Here is a 17,354-nt window from a genome sequence, read left to right on the forward strand (position 1 = left end):
CTCATCTTGCCAAGGGCCGTCTTGTATAATACCAAATAATTGGATGCGAAGTAAAGGGCACGGATACTAAATCAAACTTTTGTGTTGTATACAAAGTGGTATATCATCTATAAAATCCCAATCCCAGTTAAGCCTTCCTCCCTAAATCAAGATCAGCAACCAGCTTCATATCACCGCTACCACTCTCCTCAAGCCCAAAGAAAGGCTTAACAGCAACATCAACCATCTCCTCAAACAACCGTCCAACAACAACCTCCTTAAGATCCTCACCAGTCTGCGCAAAATCAGGGAACGCATTCAGCTCCAACAACCAAGCAGATCCATTACTATCAACAAGGAAATCAACACCAAACAGCTCAAAGGCGTTAGGCAGAGTCTGGAAATGAATCATCATGCCCCGAGCCGCAGCCTCAAACACCTCGCCGGTGACAGCACAGATCTGGTCGAAGATTTTCTCTTTCCAGTCGTCAGAGAGACCAGGGACGTGGTGGTCCAGATCCCAGAACCGGCGCACACTGCCTTCATTTGAGCTGCCGCCTTCTTGGAAACAGGTATTTGTAAGATGGCGGGCTAGATCGGCGACATCGTCTACTTCTTCGTGGGGGGCGCAGTATGCCTTTGCGGCGAAGAGGGCGAGCATCTCTTTGAAGACGTATACCTTGAGAGAACCACAGGCGAGGACGTAGGTGCGGATGTGGAACTTGCGGTTAGAGGACGAGGGGAGAAGGAGTGGAGGGTCGATGTAGGGCTGGACGAGGAAGTGGCGAAGCTGCGAGGTGACGACACCTGTGTCATGAGCGCCGCTGGCATCTTGGTCCTCGTCTTCGTTTTCTTCTTCGTCCTTCTCGGACCCGGACTCGTCGTCTGAGGGTTCGTCCCACTCTTCGAAGATCTCGCGGAGTTGGTCCTCGCTGTTGAAGATGCGGATTCCTTGGCCTCGATCACTCATACCTGGCTTGAGGATCCACCATTCTTTCTCGGAGTCGGGTCGCTCTTCGTTCTTGGCTAGGCTGTCGTTCAGCTCGTATGCTTCGAGAAGGGCATCATCGAGGAATTCGGAGTAATCCAATTCAAAGTCAAAGGCGGGCTTGAAATGGTTCCGTAGCACACTATCTGGATGTTTTGAGACCCAGTTGGCTACCGTGTTCGATAGGTAATGCTTGCGGATCAAAGCCTTGCGGATAACGTATGCGTTGCCTAGAGATGTCGAGGGCCGGGAGATGATGTGTTCGAACTCGAGACGCTCATACTCGCGGTACTGGAATAACGGCACAGATCTCTCTGGGAGGTCATCTAGAGATGAGACTCGCTTGCACGAATCCCCCAGACGGCGAGTAATCGCGCGTTCGATCATTTCTTGCACGTAGGTGTCATCACAGTCGATGATTGCGTGAAGGGAAGGCTGTTTATCCGATCTACAGGATGTCCATTATCAGAAAAGGCCATATACTTGAAAAAAAGGCGATCAAATCAAAGGGGAAGGGGATATCTATCGGCTAGACCAGATATTGAAAGGGTATGCAACATGTATACCGGATAGAACGCTCCATATCATGCCACTATTGCGCGCTAAATCTCCACTCACAGTTTGATCTCCCCAGAAATTCCGAGGGTATGCATGAAATTGGCCTTGAGGGGTGTGACACTGTAACAGTTAGTTGGTGATCAATAGTTCAAACTACGAATGAGTTCAACAAACCTGGTCATCTGCTCCTTGACGGCCCAGCCATCGTTGCCGGGCTCGCTCTCTTCAACGCTGCGATATACATCCTGGAAGCTGGGCGCCCATGTAAAGTGCTTGTGCTTGAGTGTAGGTCCGGCAGAAGGCTGTTCGCTGGTGCTGGCACTCTGATCAGGTGTCTTTCCTGTCACCTCACCCTCACCGCGCAACTGCTTCTCTTGCAGATCGGGGTCATCGGCAGAGGTAGGCTCGGCAACCTTGAAACAACTTCCCGAGGACCATCTATTGTCCAGCATATTGGTGTACAGAACCTTGTTCTCACTCACGCCAGGCTCCAGAGGGACATTGACACTGTAGAGATCCACACCGTTCGCCCAGTTGGCGCATAGATACTCAATCAACTTGACCGAATGGCGTGATGCCTCTGCGATAATAATAGGGTCATGGTTGCGGGAGCTGAAAGCATAGGACAGCGCAATTGAGCGCTTTCCACAGCAGGCGCCCTCCATCGCTGCACCAATAGTTCCACTGGAGAGTGCAAACAGCGCAGTGGTGTTGCGCCCATAGTTGGGACCAGAGACAATAACGTCGATAGGGCCGCGCTCCTGGAAGTAATGGTAGAGACCGATCTGGACACAGCTTGCCGGAGTCGAGTCAATCAAAACCCACTCATCACCTCCGTCATTTGGTTCTCCGTCACTGCCTCGGGGTAGGTGGTGTGTTGTGCCATCTTCTTGGTGGAGGGTACCCGGCCGGAAATAAGTGGGCTTCACAGATGCGCCGACAATATGCGCTTTACCGATCCATGATCGCTGTTGGTGAGGAAGAATGACAGAGACTGTGTGGCCGGCGGATTGGAGTGAATGGACAAGCGAGTGCACGTAAGGCGAGGACTGGTTTGACGGAGGACCGTCGTCGTTGGTAACCTAGGATGTCAGCTTCAAGCCCTTTTGCAGCAGTATATCGAGACTCACTAGGATATGCATTGAGTGCGTGGTTGAGTGAAGAATGGTGGGGGAAGAAAGTTCCCCCCCGCTCTTGGATTTTCGCAACGTCACTTTCATACTTCAAGCACAGCGCAACTTGTCGAAGTGCTAAGAGGATGATTGGATATTTTCCCGTCTTAATAATATACTAACATTTGATCTTTATTCTACCTATAGATTTTCCCGCCAGTAAAAGTCACCTAAAATCTAAAAGTATAGAAATTCCCTTGCCCTAAGGGCGAGGGTTTAAGACTCTTACACTATGGTGTCATTTCATCACAGTTGAACGCAAGAACTTGCCTGTTAGAACAAAAAAAATCATGATTTAAATGGCCAAAAAAAAAGTGAATTCTGCTCAATCTGCTCGATGAATAAAAAGACTCCGCCGTCTCTGTAGTCCACGAGCTTCGGCACTTTCAAGTCCAGATCCCATACCAGCTTCATCACTCTCGGCCGGAAAACTGTGGACCAAGCTACTTTCTGGCTGTTCCTCTCTTTTAATAGCGAATGACTCACCCGAGGAGCTATCTTCCTCAGGCTCATCTTTAACCAGGCCTTGCGGTTCCTCTTTAATCTCAGTCTTGGGTGTCGTGGCAGGGTGCAAAACCCATGTTAAGACCAGCCAAGTCAAGCTAGCAGAGCCAACCGAGACAAACCAGAAGAACGAAGTAAACACAACGAAAGAAGTAATCTTCCATCGGTACATGAGCCATCTAAAGAGCGTTAGTCCTACCATGACAAGTGACCCAAAAAGAAGAAGAAAACCTACCTCAACCCAGTAAGTCTCGCCCGAAACCCAACCTTAGCAAGATAAACCTGCATCTTTAAATCACTCTGGATCTCAAGTCTCAAACTCTGCGGCAGATTCCCCGGCCCCTTGTCAAACTGTAGATCTTCCATAATATCAACCTCCAAGACCTCCGCCTCACGTTTCCAGCCAACAACATAAAATGGCAACCGCACGGCCCGCCGCGCAACATCCACAAGCGGCGAAGCATAAGTCAGCAGCGCCGGTCTGCGTTCATGTGCGATTGGCGCGATTGTTGAGGAAATGGGCAGAATTGCCGATGCAGGACGAGAAGCATAGAGTGTAAGATCTAGCATGAAGTTTCCTGTTTCGAGGTTTGAGGGTGTGCGGGGGAGTTCAAGGGTTATTGTTACGTCGTAGGGCTGTTGGGCGACGAATTCCGAGTCGAAGGTTGCTGTTCCCCATGGGTTTCCGTGACTGCGAGAAGAATCGTTAGTTAGGTGACCTTCCTGATGGCATTGTATATAGCTGTGTGCGGGGTTTGCTTCCATACCCGAATTGAAGGTGGACTTCACGCTCCAGACCAACTGTTGGAATGAAACTATAGTAGAAGATTCCGTAGGCGATTGCTGAGATTCCCACAAGGAGTGTCGTCGCGCCCATAAAGAGCAGTGCGTTTATGTATAGGCGCAGGGCAGACTTGGATACCAGCGCGCGTAACGGCGCCAGGAGCGCGTCCTGGGGGTTTGTTAGCTGGGGTTGGGCTTCGTGACGAAGAGATGAGAAAGCTGTGGGTTTTACCGTTACGACAGCCCTGATTGAAGATGGACTATCATATTCAGACTCGTCGTCTGTGTAATCTGAGTCTGGCATTGTGGGGGAGCTGAGGTGTGGTCGGGATGAGGTGGCTTGCGGTCTCATATCGCTGCCGAGGCCGACGTCACATCTTAGCCTTACGAACTACGAGGGTCAGAATACCTTATTTTTCACAGCTTCAGTGAATGCAGATTGAATACGCATCCAAGCAAAAGCTAGTCAACAATTGCATATACACACAAGAATTATAATAAGAATTAGCATTGCCCCATCGATGCAGGTAGATGAAAAAGAAAGAGAACCGTGAAACTCCAGCTTTTACAGTCTTATCATTACAGGTCGCGGGCAGCATGAGACGCGAAATAAATCATGTAACCTCAAGTCATGCGGAAATCGTAAAATGAAAAGAAAAGATAGTAAATATGCATGCCATCCCCCACGGCAAATCCAAGCCGTAACATGAAACATAAGTCAAATAAAAGTAAGACGTTAAGAAGCAAATCGCAACCCCATGAAAGTACATGCGATAACAGACTCCTGTACCACCCGGTTTACCAAAGAAAAGGACTGGAGGAGAGATGGGAAAGGGGAATGGGGGAGGGAAGCCGAGCTTAAGCGATGGGTCGGGGGCTCTGCTGTTGGATGTGTTGGAGAAGAGCGTCGAAGAGACGTCCAATCTGGGGGGTCATTAGCTTCGGCGTCAGATGAAAGGCTTGCGGGACACTTACCTCGGGAGCTGCCTGGATGAAGGGAAGGCGGAAGAAAGAGTAACTCCGGTTCTGGAGGAGCTCCTGCAGGGTAATGATCAGACCCCACGGGTGTGGGCGGTGGACAATCAGTCGCTCCAACAGCACACGAATGATTTGCTGGCGGATATCCGAGTCATCTTGCTCGGAGTAGTCAACGCCAAACAGACGGAGGATGGTGAAACTGTAGAAGTAGGTGTGACTGTTGGGGTAACGGAGCTGATTGGCCATCGCACTGAGCAAGTAGTAGCGAGACTCAGGACGCAACACTTGGGCAAGCTTCTCGAGCAGAGCAGCGTGGGTCGAGTTCTCAAAGGCACCGCGGGTGTTGCTCTTGGAGGCGTGATCCACGGCAGCTTGCTGGCCGATGTAAAGCACAAGTGCGTTCAAGAGAACAACATCGACGTCGATGGGAACGAAGAAGAGACCAGTATCTTTGACCTCGGGATCAAGGATAGCATCACAGAGCTGTTGAATAGCAGCATCGGTAATGCTCTCATTGCGAAGCACACCGTCCACAACATCTTTGATGTCAGCGTTCTCCAAAGGAGCAACGATGTCCCCAGCAATCTTGGGGATTTCCCGCATCTCCTCAATGCGCTCAACCTTCAAGCCCTCACGGAATGGATCAGGCAGCTTCTGGAAAGAAGATGGGTAGGCGCTGAGAACAAGGTTGCGAAGCTGGGCGCAGTGAGCCGGAATCACATTACAGAACTGGAAGTGGTTCTCCGCAACGAATTCGGGGAAATCGTGATGCAGGATCAACAGAATGCGAAGGACACCTTTGTAGAGATCCTTGGCGACGTATGAGATGTTGGCAGCCTTGAGTTGCTCGCCCATGTAAGACAGCAATGCCTGCATGATTTCACAGTAAGGAGCCCATCCCGCACGGTCGGGCATGTTAAGCATGTCCGACATGAAGACCCGGTGAGAAACGAGGCACAGCCAACCGTAGACAAATCCAGGTACGTATTTGGGCTGGAATGACAGGAATTTGTTGGCCAGAGCAAAGATCATTTCTTGGTGCTGCTCGTTATGCTGCAATCGGTTCATGGAATACTCGCAGAGGATGCTGGAAAAGAGGCGGAAGAACACACGTTGGTTGAATGCCTCGCCTCTCATGACCTGGTGGTTGTTGAGAACCAGGACCAAGAGGGACATGATGGAGCTGAAGTAGGTGGCCTTGTTTGCCTTGACTGCTCCAGTGTTCTCGCCCTGGAACCGGACGAGAAGAATAACCAGCTTGGCGAGGGCATCAATGTAAAGGAATGCCTCATCGAGGCTGCCGTTGGGGTTCTGGATCTCATGCTCAAACATGGCGACAGAGATATCGATGCTGAGACGGAAGAACAAGGCAGAGTCCTCCTGCGAGTTCATCACCTGGCGATTGTGAAGATCTTGGAGGAAAGAGTGGAAGGTGCGGTCGGTGGCGCCAGAGGCCTTGTATATTCCGATCCACTCACTGAAAATGTACTCCATCTGGTCTCGCTTGGATCTCGCTTGGTCGGTGAGGAGGGGATGAACGACTTCTGGAATGCCAGACTCGCGCAGCTTGCGCACGATCTCGACACCAGGAGCAACGTTGGCATCTTCTGAAAGCCACTGGCTCAAAGCTTCCAAACAGCCGGAGAAGTCCGATCGGAGGGCTGATGGCTCATCATTGAAGAGAACACGGCTCATCAGATTATCGAGCAGCTCCAAAGCATTCACATTCTTCTGGATGATGAGTCGAGTGAGGTTCATATCCACACGACGGATATCAAGCAGACCTGCGTCAATGAGAGCAACAGTGACGGGCACATTGAACATGTGCTCATCATCAACATCGGAAAGGAGCGCCCATGTATAGCGGGCAATAAGTGTTGACATGTCGCAGAGCTTAGCAAGTAGGTGAACAAGAACTTCAATCTCAAGGGATCCGTGCGACTGGGAATACAAGGTCGTACAGATCTTCAACGAGGTCAAGCGGGCCAGCTCTTCGCCGTTGGGCGATGCAAGAATGCTGCGCAACGCCTGGTTGTATTCCTGGAGAACAGAACTCTCACGTCCAAGGTCTTTCACGTGCTCTTCGGGGGCGGTACGAGCTGATTGCTGAAGATCAGAAACAAGATTCTCAACACGCTCACGAGGGCTTTGTGCATCTAGAAATCCATTGGTCTGGGGAGGGGGCATGTGGGAGACAGCAGGCTGTGGCTGAGGGGTCCTGTGGGGGATGGCGGGCTGCTCAGCTGGAGTGGAGAGGTTGGGGATAGCGGCGTAGTGGTCACCGAGTACGTCGGGAAGTTGGCCGGGAAGTTGACCTGGAAGTTGACGGCCGACCGATGCGTCAGTCGGTGGTGCTGGGCCTCGTGACTGACGAGCGAACTCTTCATAGATAGCCAGTTGCTCCTTGTTAAGACCACCAGGGGCTTGTCTGTATGGCTCGGGGATGAATAGTCCCCAGCGGTTCATTGAAGGATCGACAAATGGCTCACCGGCGCGATGGGCCTGGTGGCGGCGACGAGCCTCCAGTTGAGGCTCGATCACCTTCTCAATCTCGGGAAGAGATTTCTCCTCTGCGGCCTTTTCGACAATGCCACAAGCAGCATCAAGGTTATCGTTAACGCACATCAAGATCAGTCCCTCGGGCATGGGCTGTTCAGAGTACTCCTGTTGGATCATGCGGATATAGTTGGTCATGCTAACCTTGAGGGGCTCCTTGCAGGTAACCAGCGCCAGGCTACCAGCAAGCTGTCTGACCATAATGCCCGCAGCATGACGCACACGCTCCTCATCAGGCTCCATGGCAAAGTCCTTGGAGACAAGCTGGACAGTGGAGATTGAGGCAATGGTGACCGAACGCTCAACAACAGGTGTGATGATCTCCGCAATAGCACGCTCAACTGCGGTGTGTACGATCTGCTTGAGGACGGTGGGGTCGACCATGCTACTTGCCGAGGAGGGGAGAACAAGAATTTTGTCAAGGTTCGGCAGGGTCGAAATGATGGCTGCGGGAGACAGCCTTTCATTGCGAATGCCTTGGCTGATAGCATTGAGGGAAAGGTCTTCGAATGGCTCGACAAGACCTTCAGGAGGATTGGCGGTTGGGAGAGATTCCTCAGCATGTGCAGTACGGTCACGAATGACAACTGAAGGCTCAATGGTCTTGTGGTCAAGATTAAGATCCTTGCAGAGAACTTCAATTTCGAACTTGAGGTTCAACTTCAACTCAGCGAAGTGGTAAAGCTCCAGCAACAGCCCGAGGATGTCCATTAACCAGGGATTGGGGGGATTGAAGACCATAGACTTAGTAGCCTGGACAAGGACCTTGCAAGTGAATGGAATTGTGACCATAAGACGTTGGGTATCATAGCCTTCCAGAAGCAGGCCCTTGAAATAGATGTTCTTGTGCTTGATAGGCTTATCCTTAGCAATAGTCAATGAACCAAGCCATGCTCCCAGGTTCTTGAGGTGACCGCGGTCAGTGGATGAGTTCAGGGTTCCCTCGGAGTTGATCAGCTTAGCAACGCTGACGTAGGTTTCCCGGAGTACTTCAGCCCAGAGAATCTTGTCACCAATACGGCCAAGAAGGTCCAGGTAAAGCTGCTGGAAGTTGGGTTGCAGCTTGGCACGCTCCTCCACCAAGTAAGCAGCGAACCACTGGTGGTGTTGGTCGCGCAACACCTCACGCAGATCCTGGAGCTTCTCGTCAATGTTCTGCTCTGACACATTGTTCAGAACGAACAAAATCTTGTCCTGGATGTCCTCATCCGGGTTTTGGTAGAGCTCAGAACGGAGAGGAGGATCGAGTTGGACGGAACGGAATTTGCGCACAGAACCATCGGCGGTTGGTGAGTCGTCAACATTGCCATTGGTTAGAGGCGCCACAGCAAGACCCTCAAACGTATTGGGACTGGTTTCGCTAACTCCGTTTCCTTGCTCCCGTAGCACTTCCTCTGCCTTTTGATAGATAGGGGTACCCTGTAGGGATGGGATCTGGAAGAGTAGGTGGCAGAAGCCAGCCCATTCAGGAAGACGATTAATTAACTGTTCAATAGCCTCAACACCGAATTTATACATCGGGTCATGAGGTTCATGCTCGCGAACAGCTTCCAGGATCATACCAAGACCGACTTTCAACGTGATGCCGTCAACAAGACGGAAGTTGATGATACCACCGAACATGACGGCAGTCTTTGTCAGGGCCTCAAGAGGATACTCGTGGTAGCAGTGGTATTCGTCAATCAGACCATGTACCATGCAAGCAAAGAGGTCTTGCTCAATGGGATCATGGGACGACTTGTACTTCCGCATCAATTCCAGCATCTCTCGGAGCGACAGTTCCTCGTGGTACATTTTGCCAAACAGCTCTTGCATTTGCTTGTCGATCGACTCGGGCAAAGTGTTGCCGTTCTCGCCGTTAATATCAATGATATCATCAAAGCCTTCACCGTAGTTGATGAGACGGGGATAAGTCTGAATGCAGATGCGTTGAACAGGTGTGAGGTTCTCGCGGTCTCCGACGTATTCCTCCAACACCGACAAGAGTGTGTACACCGTCTTGACAGCCAAGCTGACCATTTGGTGAGCAGACTGTTCCTTTCTTTGAACGTGGAGTTCATCCTCGGCCTTGATTCTCAGGAATTTAGACAGCAGGCCACCCATGTCAATGGGACCTTTGTCGGCGGCATTCCGAACCCACTGCTCAAGGTCAAACGCACTCTTACGGTGAGAGTAGCAGGCAAGATCAAGGGCAAGGCCGTTGGTAAATCCAAGAAGGTATTCAAGCCATCCGTATGCTGCAGCGTGTTCGTAAATTACTGCAGTCGATGTTGGGTCTTGGGTGAATGTGGTGAACAGTTGCTCTGAGACCCACTGTCGGTCTTGACGCCAGGCACCATGGAGAGCAAGTTGGTATCCATCTTCTTGCTTCGAGATGAATACAATAAATGTTCGCAGCACAAAGCTCTGCTGTACGCTAGACCACGGCTGTGGAAGAGCGAGTGCAGAACAAAGGAAAACCGGGAGGTCGAACTGAACGACGGCCTTGATTAGAAGCTGACTTTCGGTTGCGGCCCACGAAGCCTGGGAAAACAATGCGAGGTCGAAAATGGCCTTCATAGCATCCATGGATCGAAGAGGGGACTTTGCAGCACGTTCGCCTTGTAGTTTCACGATTTCGGGGGCATCCTCGAAGAAGTCGGTTGGGAAAGTTGCGCGCAAGCTGGCGATTTGAGAGGGATCGATACGAGAGGCGACAAAGGCTGTCAAAAATGACATCTGCGTGTCGCGGTGCTCCCAATCTCCGCCCCACAGTTTTTGGATATCCAAAGACGAGTCATCAGCCGATATAGCTAAAAGTACACTGTACAATTTAGAAAACTGCTTGGAGTCCACACGAAGACCCTCCCGGTCAAAGTTGCGGAACACAAGAGGCCAATTGATCTGTTTGTCGGCATATACAGACAAGAACGTCTCTAGTGAAAATTGTTCCCAATATTGTGACAAGATCATGAAGAGGAGAGCGCAAGCCAGGTGCTCCTCGCTCCAACCCTTTGGGTCTGCATTAATCACTTCGCTTATCGTTTCGTTATTTGCCGTAACTCGAGGCCCCTTGGAGTGCAGCTGTCGAACAAGGACATACTGGGGGTTGACGAAATTGAACATTTGAAGAGCGGAAGAAACCTCGAACGGCATATCCAACCCTAGTTTCTGATATCGGAGATTTGCTGCGTAAACTAGCTTCGCCTTGACTTCGTCGGAAAAATTGCGGGGAGGGTATAAGATGAATCGTTCAATCGTCATGCCGAGGAAAGAGTTATGGTAGTCCTTTGTGACTTCGGATGGGTTGGCCAAGCTTTGGAGGAAGGGAGTAACGGAATTTGAGATAATGGCATCAGCTAGAGAAATGGTTAGTTCGGTGGGTCGAATATGGCTGAAAAAAAGACACACCTTTGGCACGAAGATCGGACTTGCTAGTAAGCTTGAATGCCAAAGCAAGTGCAACCTTCACAACAGGGTCAAGTCGGAAGTGATCGAGGAAAGTGGAAAGGTCAAAATCACGGAAGATGTCCCCTTCTGAAGTATCGACTGTCTCGGCGATTTTCTGGGCTTGCTCCATGTCTGCAGATACTTTCTGCATCTCCTGGACAAGGAGGGGGTAGTTGCCCGCATTTTCGACGGACTTGTTGACACCTGGGAAGATTTGGGGCGCATTACCCGTTAGAAGGCGCCGAAAGTATTTAGAAAAGACCTCCATTCCGTTGGATGTCACAAGCTGTGTGAAAAAAACATTGTTAGAGATCAAGTTGGCACAAATTAAAAGGCGTGAAATGTCTTACCTTGTGTATCTGTGCGGCTTTTGTCTCCCACTTCTCTTTGCCTTCTTTCTCTGTGATTGAATCTAACAAGAGAAACACTTGGGCGATGGAGATTTTGGTGAGCGACGATTGGCTCGAGTGGGCAGCTGCAGAGGCTGCAGATCCTGGCTTGTCTGAGGCAAAGCCTGTTGGGGAATTCACGGTTGTTCCGGAGGATAGAGGCGAGAAGACGCCTCTAGACGATCCAGGCCCACCACCACCTCCCCCAGTACCTCCTCCACCTGGGGTGGAGCCTGTAGCAGAGGCCAAATGAGACCCTATGGAAGGGGTGTGAGCGCGGAACTTAGGAGATGAGAGGGCCGTGGTGTGTTGCTGCGAGCCAGATTGCAATGAAGTGAACGGTGACGATGTGGGTTTAGGACTTCCACCGGAGAGACCCCTGGCAGAGCTCAAGACGGCAGAGAAAGAAGATGGCGTAGAAGCCCCCAGGCCTGCGTCCAAGCCCCGGGATGTCGAGGGGGAGCGGCGGAGGATAGATTGGTCGCGAGTGGAGTCAACCCACGACGTGCGCCGGTCTGCGACACGGACCGACCCCAGGCACCAATATCAGTCCTGGTCGAAGAAGATTGATCGGTGCCAGAAGCAATCGACGATTGGGCGGAAGGGTGAGGGGGAGGGAAGGTCATCTAGGAGACGCGATCATTTGATCTGGGGGTCCAAGGACAGATTTTTAAGTCACAGTCGCAGTAAACGGTTGTAATCGATGACGCCGACCAATAAATTGAGGAGGAGATCGTGCAAGATCGTAGGTGGGAAAGTGTGGGGAGAAGAAAATGTGATTGTGGGAGAGGAATGGATGAGGGTCGATGAGATGGAGAGGTTGCAGGAGGAATGGGGTGCAAGGTGCGAGGTGTCGGATGTGGAGAGCCTCAGGTGTCAAGCGGGAGCTCTGTCGGGCATCACTGGATGCTTTCCGGCTTTGAAGAATACCTGGGGCTGACAACCAGTCGAGTGTTCCTGTACGTTGTATGCAGTTTCTGATGTTCTCAGGCTTGCGTATGTTTCACTCCAAAACTCATGCGCTGAATGTCTTCATCTTGAAATCACGTGGTGTGTTCATGTCACGTGTAGAGGTGGCTCCCTAATGAGGAAGTCCATGCCGCTTTAAGCTGGAGCTATCCCCGCTCCAAGTGTGTCTTACAGTACAAGGACTTTAGATAGTACGGGAGTATCACTTCGGTTCAACTATTGTAACGGTTTTGATATTGGTCATACTCGTAGTAAAATGGATCATATATATCGATGTCAATTCTGATTGAGAGCATGCTGGTGATTTCTGCATCCATGTATAGACAACAGTATATCCTAAATATGAAGACTATATCCTAAATATGAAGACTATATCCTAAATATGAAGACTATATCCTAAATATGAAGACTATATCCTAAATATGAAGACGAAGAAATAACTTGCCATAAATAGATCACCCTACGGAGCTCATTATTGAAATTTTATCCAAAAAGCATTTATAGTGATATTAGATCGATCATTGTTACTAACCTAACGCCCGGTAGAGATGCCACAGACCACTGTTCAGAAGTAAAGAGCCCGAAGACAATGCAGATCCCGAGACTGTACTGTAAGCAGTATCAAGCTAATCGCATGACCTAGAAAGGTACAGGTTAAGTACGCGGGTGAAGCTTTCCCATGATTGTCTAAGAGTAACAATGAATGCTCCAAATACTCTCCGGCACCGGCGCACTTAGTTCAACAGGTTCAGTACTTTACTACAAGAGTAAATGCTTTGAAGCATCTTTCAAGCAAAATAGCAGCAGACTTGAACTTGGTAACATGTCTAGGGAATGAGGCATGCGATGGACGTACCTCTCATCCCCATCACACCTTGTCAATTGACACTGGAAAATTGTGAATTATCAACAATACCAAAACATGCTAAGGATAAAGTCTTAGCTCGAGGGCGCCGCAAACAATTTGACCTCAGTGGATCGTGGACTTGGGAAGTTATCGGTGTGATATTCAGTATTGTATGCGTTGCACTCCTCACAACCTTTCTTGGGCAAGTGAACGGATTGGAGTACAAGTCTCGAGGATATGGGTTGTCGCATCACCACAAGTGCAAAAGCCTCCCTACTCACATCTGTTTCTTCGTCTCTCAGTCAACTAAAGTGGAATTAAGGCAAACTGGCCAGGCCAGCCGTGGGTCGTGGGGGAGGCGGGTGATATAAACTGCAAAAAAATACTATTTCTGGCTTCCAAGCGAAGCCGGGCTCATAATCTATTGAAAGATATGATGTCTAGTGGGAGAATAATGATTATTGGTCCTATACAATAGAGGAATACTGGAGAAGACATTGAGTGATTTAAGCCTGGAGTTTCATCAATGCATAGCAATTGACAGCTGAGGGGGGATGGAAGCCCTCGTCTACGTGGTCCTACAGCCAAAATAACACTTGACGATTTAAAAGCCCCATCGGATATCAAGGTAGGACGAATATTCCCATCGAGACCCCTCATATAAGAAAAGACGAGAACAATATATTGGACTCGGCATTTGCAGTAGCTGATCCATTCCATACCAATTAACGCCGAATTCCAAACCGGAAAACAGAATAGACAAGACCAAGTACAACCCACAGATAGAAAGGAAAATACACACGCACGCACGCACAGTAATGAGGATCATGTCATACCGCAATGGCAACCGGAACGAAGAAATGACGCATTGTCACGGATAATGCGAGGAATATAACCGCAAGGCCAGTAGCTTGCAGAAAGATGATCAAGATAAAATCACACAGTCAAGAAGGAAGACGATCATGTGCACATGAGTTGAGGCCAGTGCCTTGGCCAATCCAACACCAACGCCTGGTTCTGCACCAGCAGGAACCCAAAGGAAAAAGAAAAACATTGCAGGGATGTAGACCAATCAGTCGGTCAGAGATATACAGTAGCATGGGCTAACATATGATGCTTGAGCTGTGTATGTCTGCACAGTGCCACCATTGTAACTGGTATAGGTTGTCGTCGGCGTAGGCTCATTCTCTTTGATGTTCACAATCATTCCAGAGAGAAGCGCAAGGCCGCCATCGTTGCGAATCTGCATCTGTTGACAATAGGGATTTTCACGTGTTGGGTCGTCTCGGCGCTCCTCCATTTTGATCCTCCGAGGGTAGTCTGAAAGATCGGAACCACGTTTCGAGTCTTGATGTGTGCCCGCCGTGCTTGCGGCCATGCTGCTATCGGCTAATGCAGTTGTGGTGCTTGATGTCGAGTCCGCAATCGATTGGTTGACATACATGAAGAATTCCATCCTCGTATTGTTCCACCAGCAGAACCAAGGTTTGTCTCCTACTTGAGCAGTGTTCTTGAGGTTCCTGTAGGCCTCTGCCTGTGCCCAATCATCGTCGACGAACGTCCGCTTGGTAATGGAACTGACAGAAAATGTGTCCTCTGGGACAATTACCAATTTGTCGAACGCAGAAACGAAAAAGAGAGCTGGGCCCATGCCAATATCAGTGGTATCAACAGCCATGCTCAATGCTTGTGTAGGAGAAGAAGACCAATAGGGGGCCTGGGCGCCATAGGTGAAAGTTGTAGTAGGAGCGCCGTAATCAAACACAATAGAGTGGTGACCTTTTGTTTGACCAACGAAGACTTCAAATTCACTCGGTGATTGCAAACATTTCCAAGCTTTCCCGTAGTTATTCTCATCCACGCACATTCCTGACCCGTTCTGGAAGCCAGAGGGGACCATAAAGTGACCGGTAGGAACACTTTTGATATTGGTCGGCGTAGAGATCATGGATGCATCCATCTGGGGAGTTGCAGTGACCGTCACAATGGGTGGACCATGGGACTTTTGAGCTTCTTCGTCAGCTTTGCCGGCTTCTGCAGCCCTCTTGGTTCCCAGGACTCCTCCAATAACACCTCCAATGCAACCTCCGATCAGCAGCACCGTCGCGATGAGGACCAACGTCCATACAGGAAGACCACAGCATGCGGTCTGCTTTCCTTTGCGTTTTAACTTTTCCTCAAACGCCATGATGCCGGTGGTCACCGCTGCTCTTTCTCCTCCGTTGCGATCATTGTTACCATCCCCAGAAGGTTCTGGTACCAAAGGCCTTGATGATGTTTCTGAGACTGGTGGCTCTCTTCCTGCATCATTGCTGATGACCGCTTCATTGTTCAGACGGTGCTCTTCAGGTGGTGTGTTGAGGTCAGCCATCGTCTCGGCTCCTGGTGGCTTTGGAATGACACCCGTTGGATACCGTGAGTAGGGCGGAAGTGGCTCGGTGTGGCCGTCAGGTCCAATTATGTCACCTACATCATCATCCTGTCGACCAGCGGGCGGCTGATATGGTGGGTTGTGACCTGGAAATCCGACCGGAATGGGGGAATCATCAATTCCTTCCTCGACCACATTTTGTGAGTACATCGCATAGGGGTGTTGAGGACCGGTGGAATGTTCGATCGGCCGTTCGACAGGGCGTATTGTCGATGTACTACCGACACTTGGCGACCGGCTAACACCAACCTGCGGATACATGCCATATGGATGACTAGGTCCGGTGGCTCCGGTGTAGGGACTGAGGGCACGGGGAATCGAGAAGCGAGAAGAAACACTTTGGTTTCGCTGGATCATAGATGGCGTTGTGTTTATAGAGGAGGTAGAGTTACGGTTGTTGGCGAATCCCCACCCCTTTTGGGGCAGACTGGACCGATGAGGTTCATCAAAGGACAGCCGGGCGTCATCACCGAAAGGGTTCTCATTCTCGGTTGTAGCCGTGCTGACAGCCTTTGGAGGCTGGTTGTTTTCGCGTAAAGTGGCTGACGAGGCGATGGAGGAGGGACTGTGAGGGCGTTCGATTCGATCGGCGTCAATCGGTTCTAATGAGTATTCGTCGGCGAAAACATTAGGATTAGAGACCCGGGAGTTGCGACCGAAGGAATGGCGAGGCATCGAGTCGCTCTGCGATAGACGGGGGGTCTGAGAGGATCGTGAAGCAGAGCGGGAATGCTCTGATGATATATGACCAGACATTTCCTTTCGGTCTGGCAGCCCTGTCGGGCCACCTCGTTATTCGATCAATCCGTTCGATGGACCCAGTCGAGCAGGGCACGGGCGAATGTAAAGTGGCGAAATCAAATCGAAGCAGTTCTTCTCGGAGATCGAAAGAGAAGAAGGGAGTTGATGAGATAGCAATCCAAATGGAGATGTGGTGAAATATGGGGGGGGGAGGAGGTGGAGGAGAAGGGGAAGTTGTGAGGAGCAAGTTTGAGAGTAATGTGACAAGACTATTATTGGCAGAGGGGCCGAGAGTTCAACCACGCAAAAACTCGGACCAGTCAATATTTTTGGGCTTTGGGGAATTCGTCCTGTTTGACTATCATCTTTTCTCCTGCTCTTTTTCCCGTCTTCTTCAAGGGGTCCTTGGGGGTCTTGGGATCGACTGATTCCAGCGCTACTGCGACTAGGGTGCGACTAAGCCCTCCCGTGGATACGTCGCCACCAGGAATTCTATTTTTTTGCCTTGGCCTTTAAATCTAGAATGGCACAGGTGCAGTTTGCAGTTTACAAGACTTTGCAGGATTGAAGTTCCTCAAGATCCCCAGGGAACTCCCGCAGACTGGGGCTGATTTGCACCCTGAGCCACTGAAAGGCTGGACTTCTTACAGGCATCTCGCTTGCGGATTAAGTGTTTGCCGGGAAATGCGTTCCAACTGGCAGACTCTTGAGTACAAGGACGAGTGTTTTATTGGAGCTTCTCAATGTTACAAACAGGAAACATGAGGAAGAAGATTCTGCTTGACTGCACGAAAATTGCTTCCAGGGTTGATCTCGCGTTCTCTCTTGGGTCTCGGCTCGCTTCGAAATCAGACATCCCATTCCATGGAATGCCTCTTTTCTCCTACCCAAAAGGGTTGGGATATTCGCTGGGCACATTGCAGTTCCCGTGAACTTCAGATCCAACGGCCTTGCCTATCGCTTCAGGCCCCTTGGTCTCCGATGACGCGGGGTTGGAACAATGTGTGCGTAACGGGATCCATCCAGGGCA

At 50.3% G+C, this 17,354-nt stretch overlaps 3 protein-coding genes across 3 annotated transcripts; all 3 read right to left on the reverse strand.

The window, feature by feature from the left end:
• Positions 1 to 127: 127 nt before the first annotated feature.
• On the reverse strand, positions 128 to 4,288 carry N7511_010663 (Survival protein SurE-like phosphatase/nucleotidase; the record flags this gene model as incomplete). Its single annotated transcript, XM_057133040.1, has 9 exons — positions 128 to 1,415; positions 1,586 to 1,645; positions 1,700 to 2,607; positions 2,656 to 2,718; positions 3,049 to 3,161; positions 3,184 to 3,380; positions 3,437 to 3,892; positions 3,969 to 4,153; positions 4,217 to 4,288. The coding sequence occupies 9 exons, from the start codon at positions 4,286 to 4,288 to the stop codon at positions 128 to 130; spliced, it is 3,342 nt and encodes a 1,113-aa protein (XP_056981028.1).
• A 554-nt stretch (positions 4,289 to 4,842) lies between these two features.
• Positions 4,843 to 11,962, reverse strand: N7511_010664 (CCR4-NOT core subunit CDC39; the record flags this gene model as incomplete). Its single annotated transcript, XM_057133041.1, has 5 exons — positions 4,843 to 4,908; positions 4,960 to 10,856; positions 10,909 to 11,233; positions 11,298 to 11,767; positions 11,839 to 11,962. 5 exons carry the CDS (start codon positions 11,960 to 11,962, stop codon positions 4,843 to 4,845), a joined length of 6,882 nt encoding a protein of 2,293 aa, XP_056981029.1.
• A 2,262-nt stretch (positions 11,963 to 14,224) lies between these two features.
• On the reverse strand, positions 14,225 to 16,339 carry N7511_010665 (uncharacterized protein; the record flags this gene model as incomplete). The annotated part of the gene is made up of 1 exon (XM_057133042.1): positions 14,225 to 16,339. The coding sequence occupies one exon, from the start codon at positions 16,337 to 16,339 to the stop codon at positions 14,225 to 14,227; it is 2,115 nt and encodes a 704-aa protein (XP_056981030.1).
• Positions 16,340 to 17,354: the final 1,015 nt, after the last annotated feature.

This window comes from Penicillium nucicola (genome assembly GCF_028828085.1).
Source record: "Penicillium nucicola strain IBT 29836 chromosome Unknown utg000010l, whole genome shotgun sequence".
NCBI classification, from domain to species: domain Eukaryota; kingdom Fungi; phylum Ascomycota; class Eurotiomycetes; order Eurotiales; family Aspergillaceae; genus Penicillium; species Penicillium nucicola.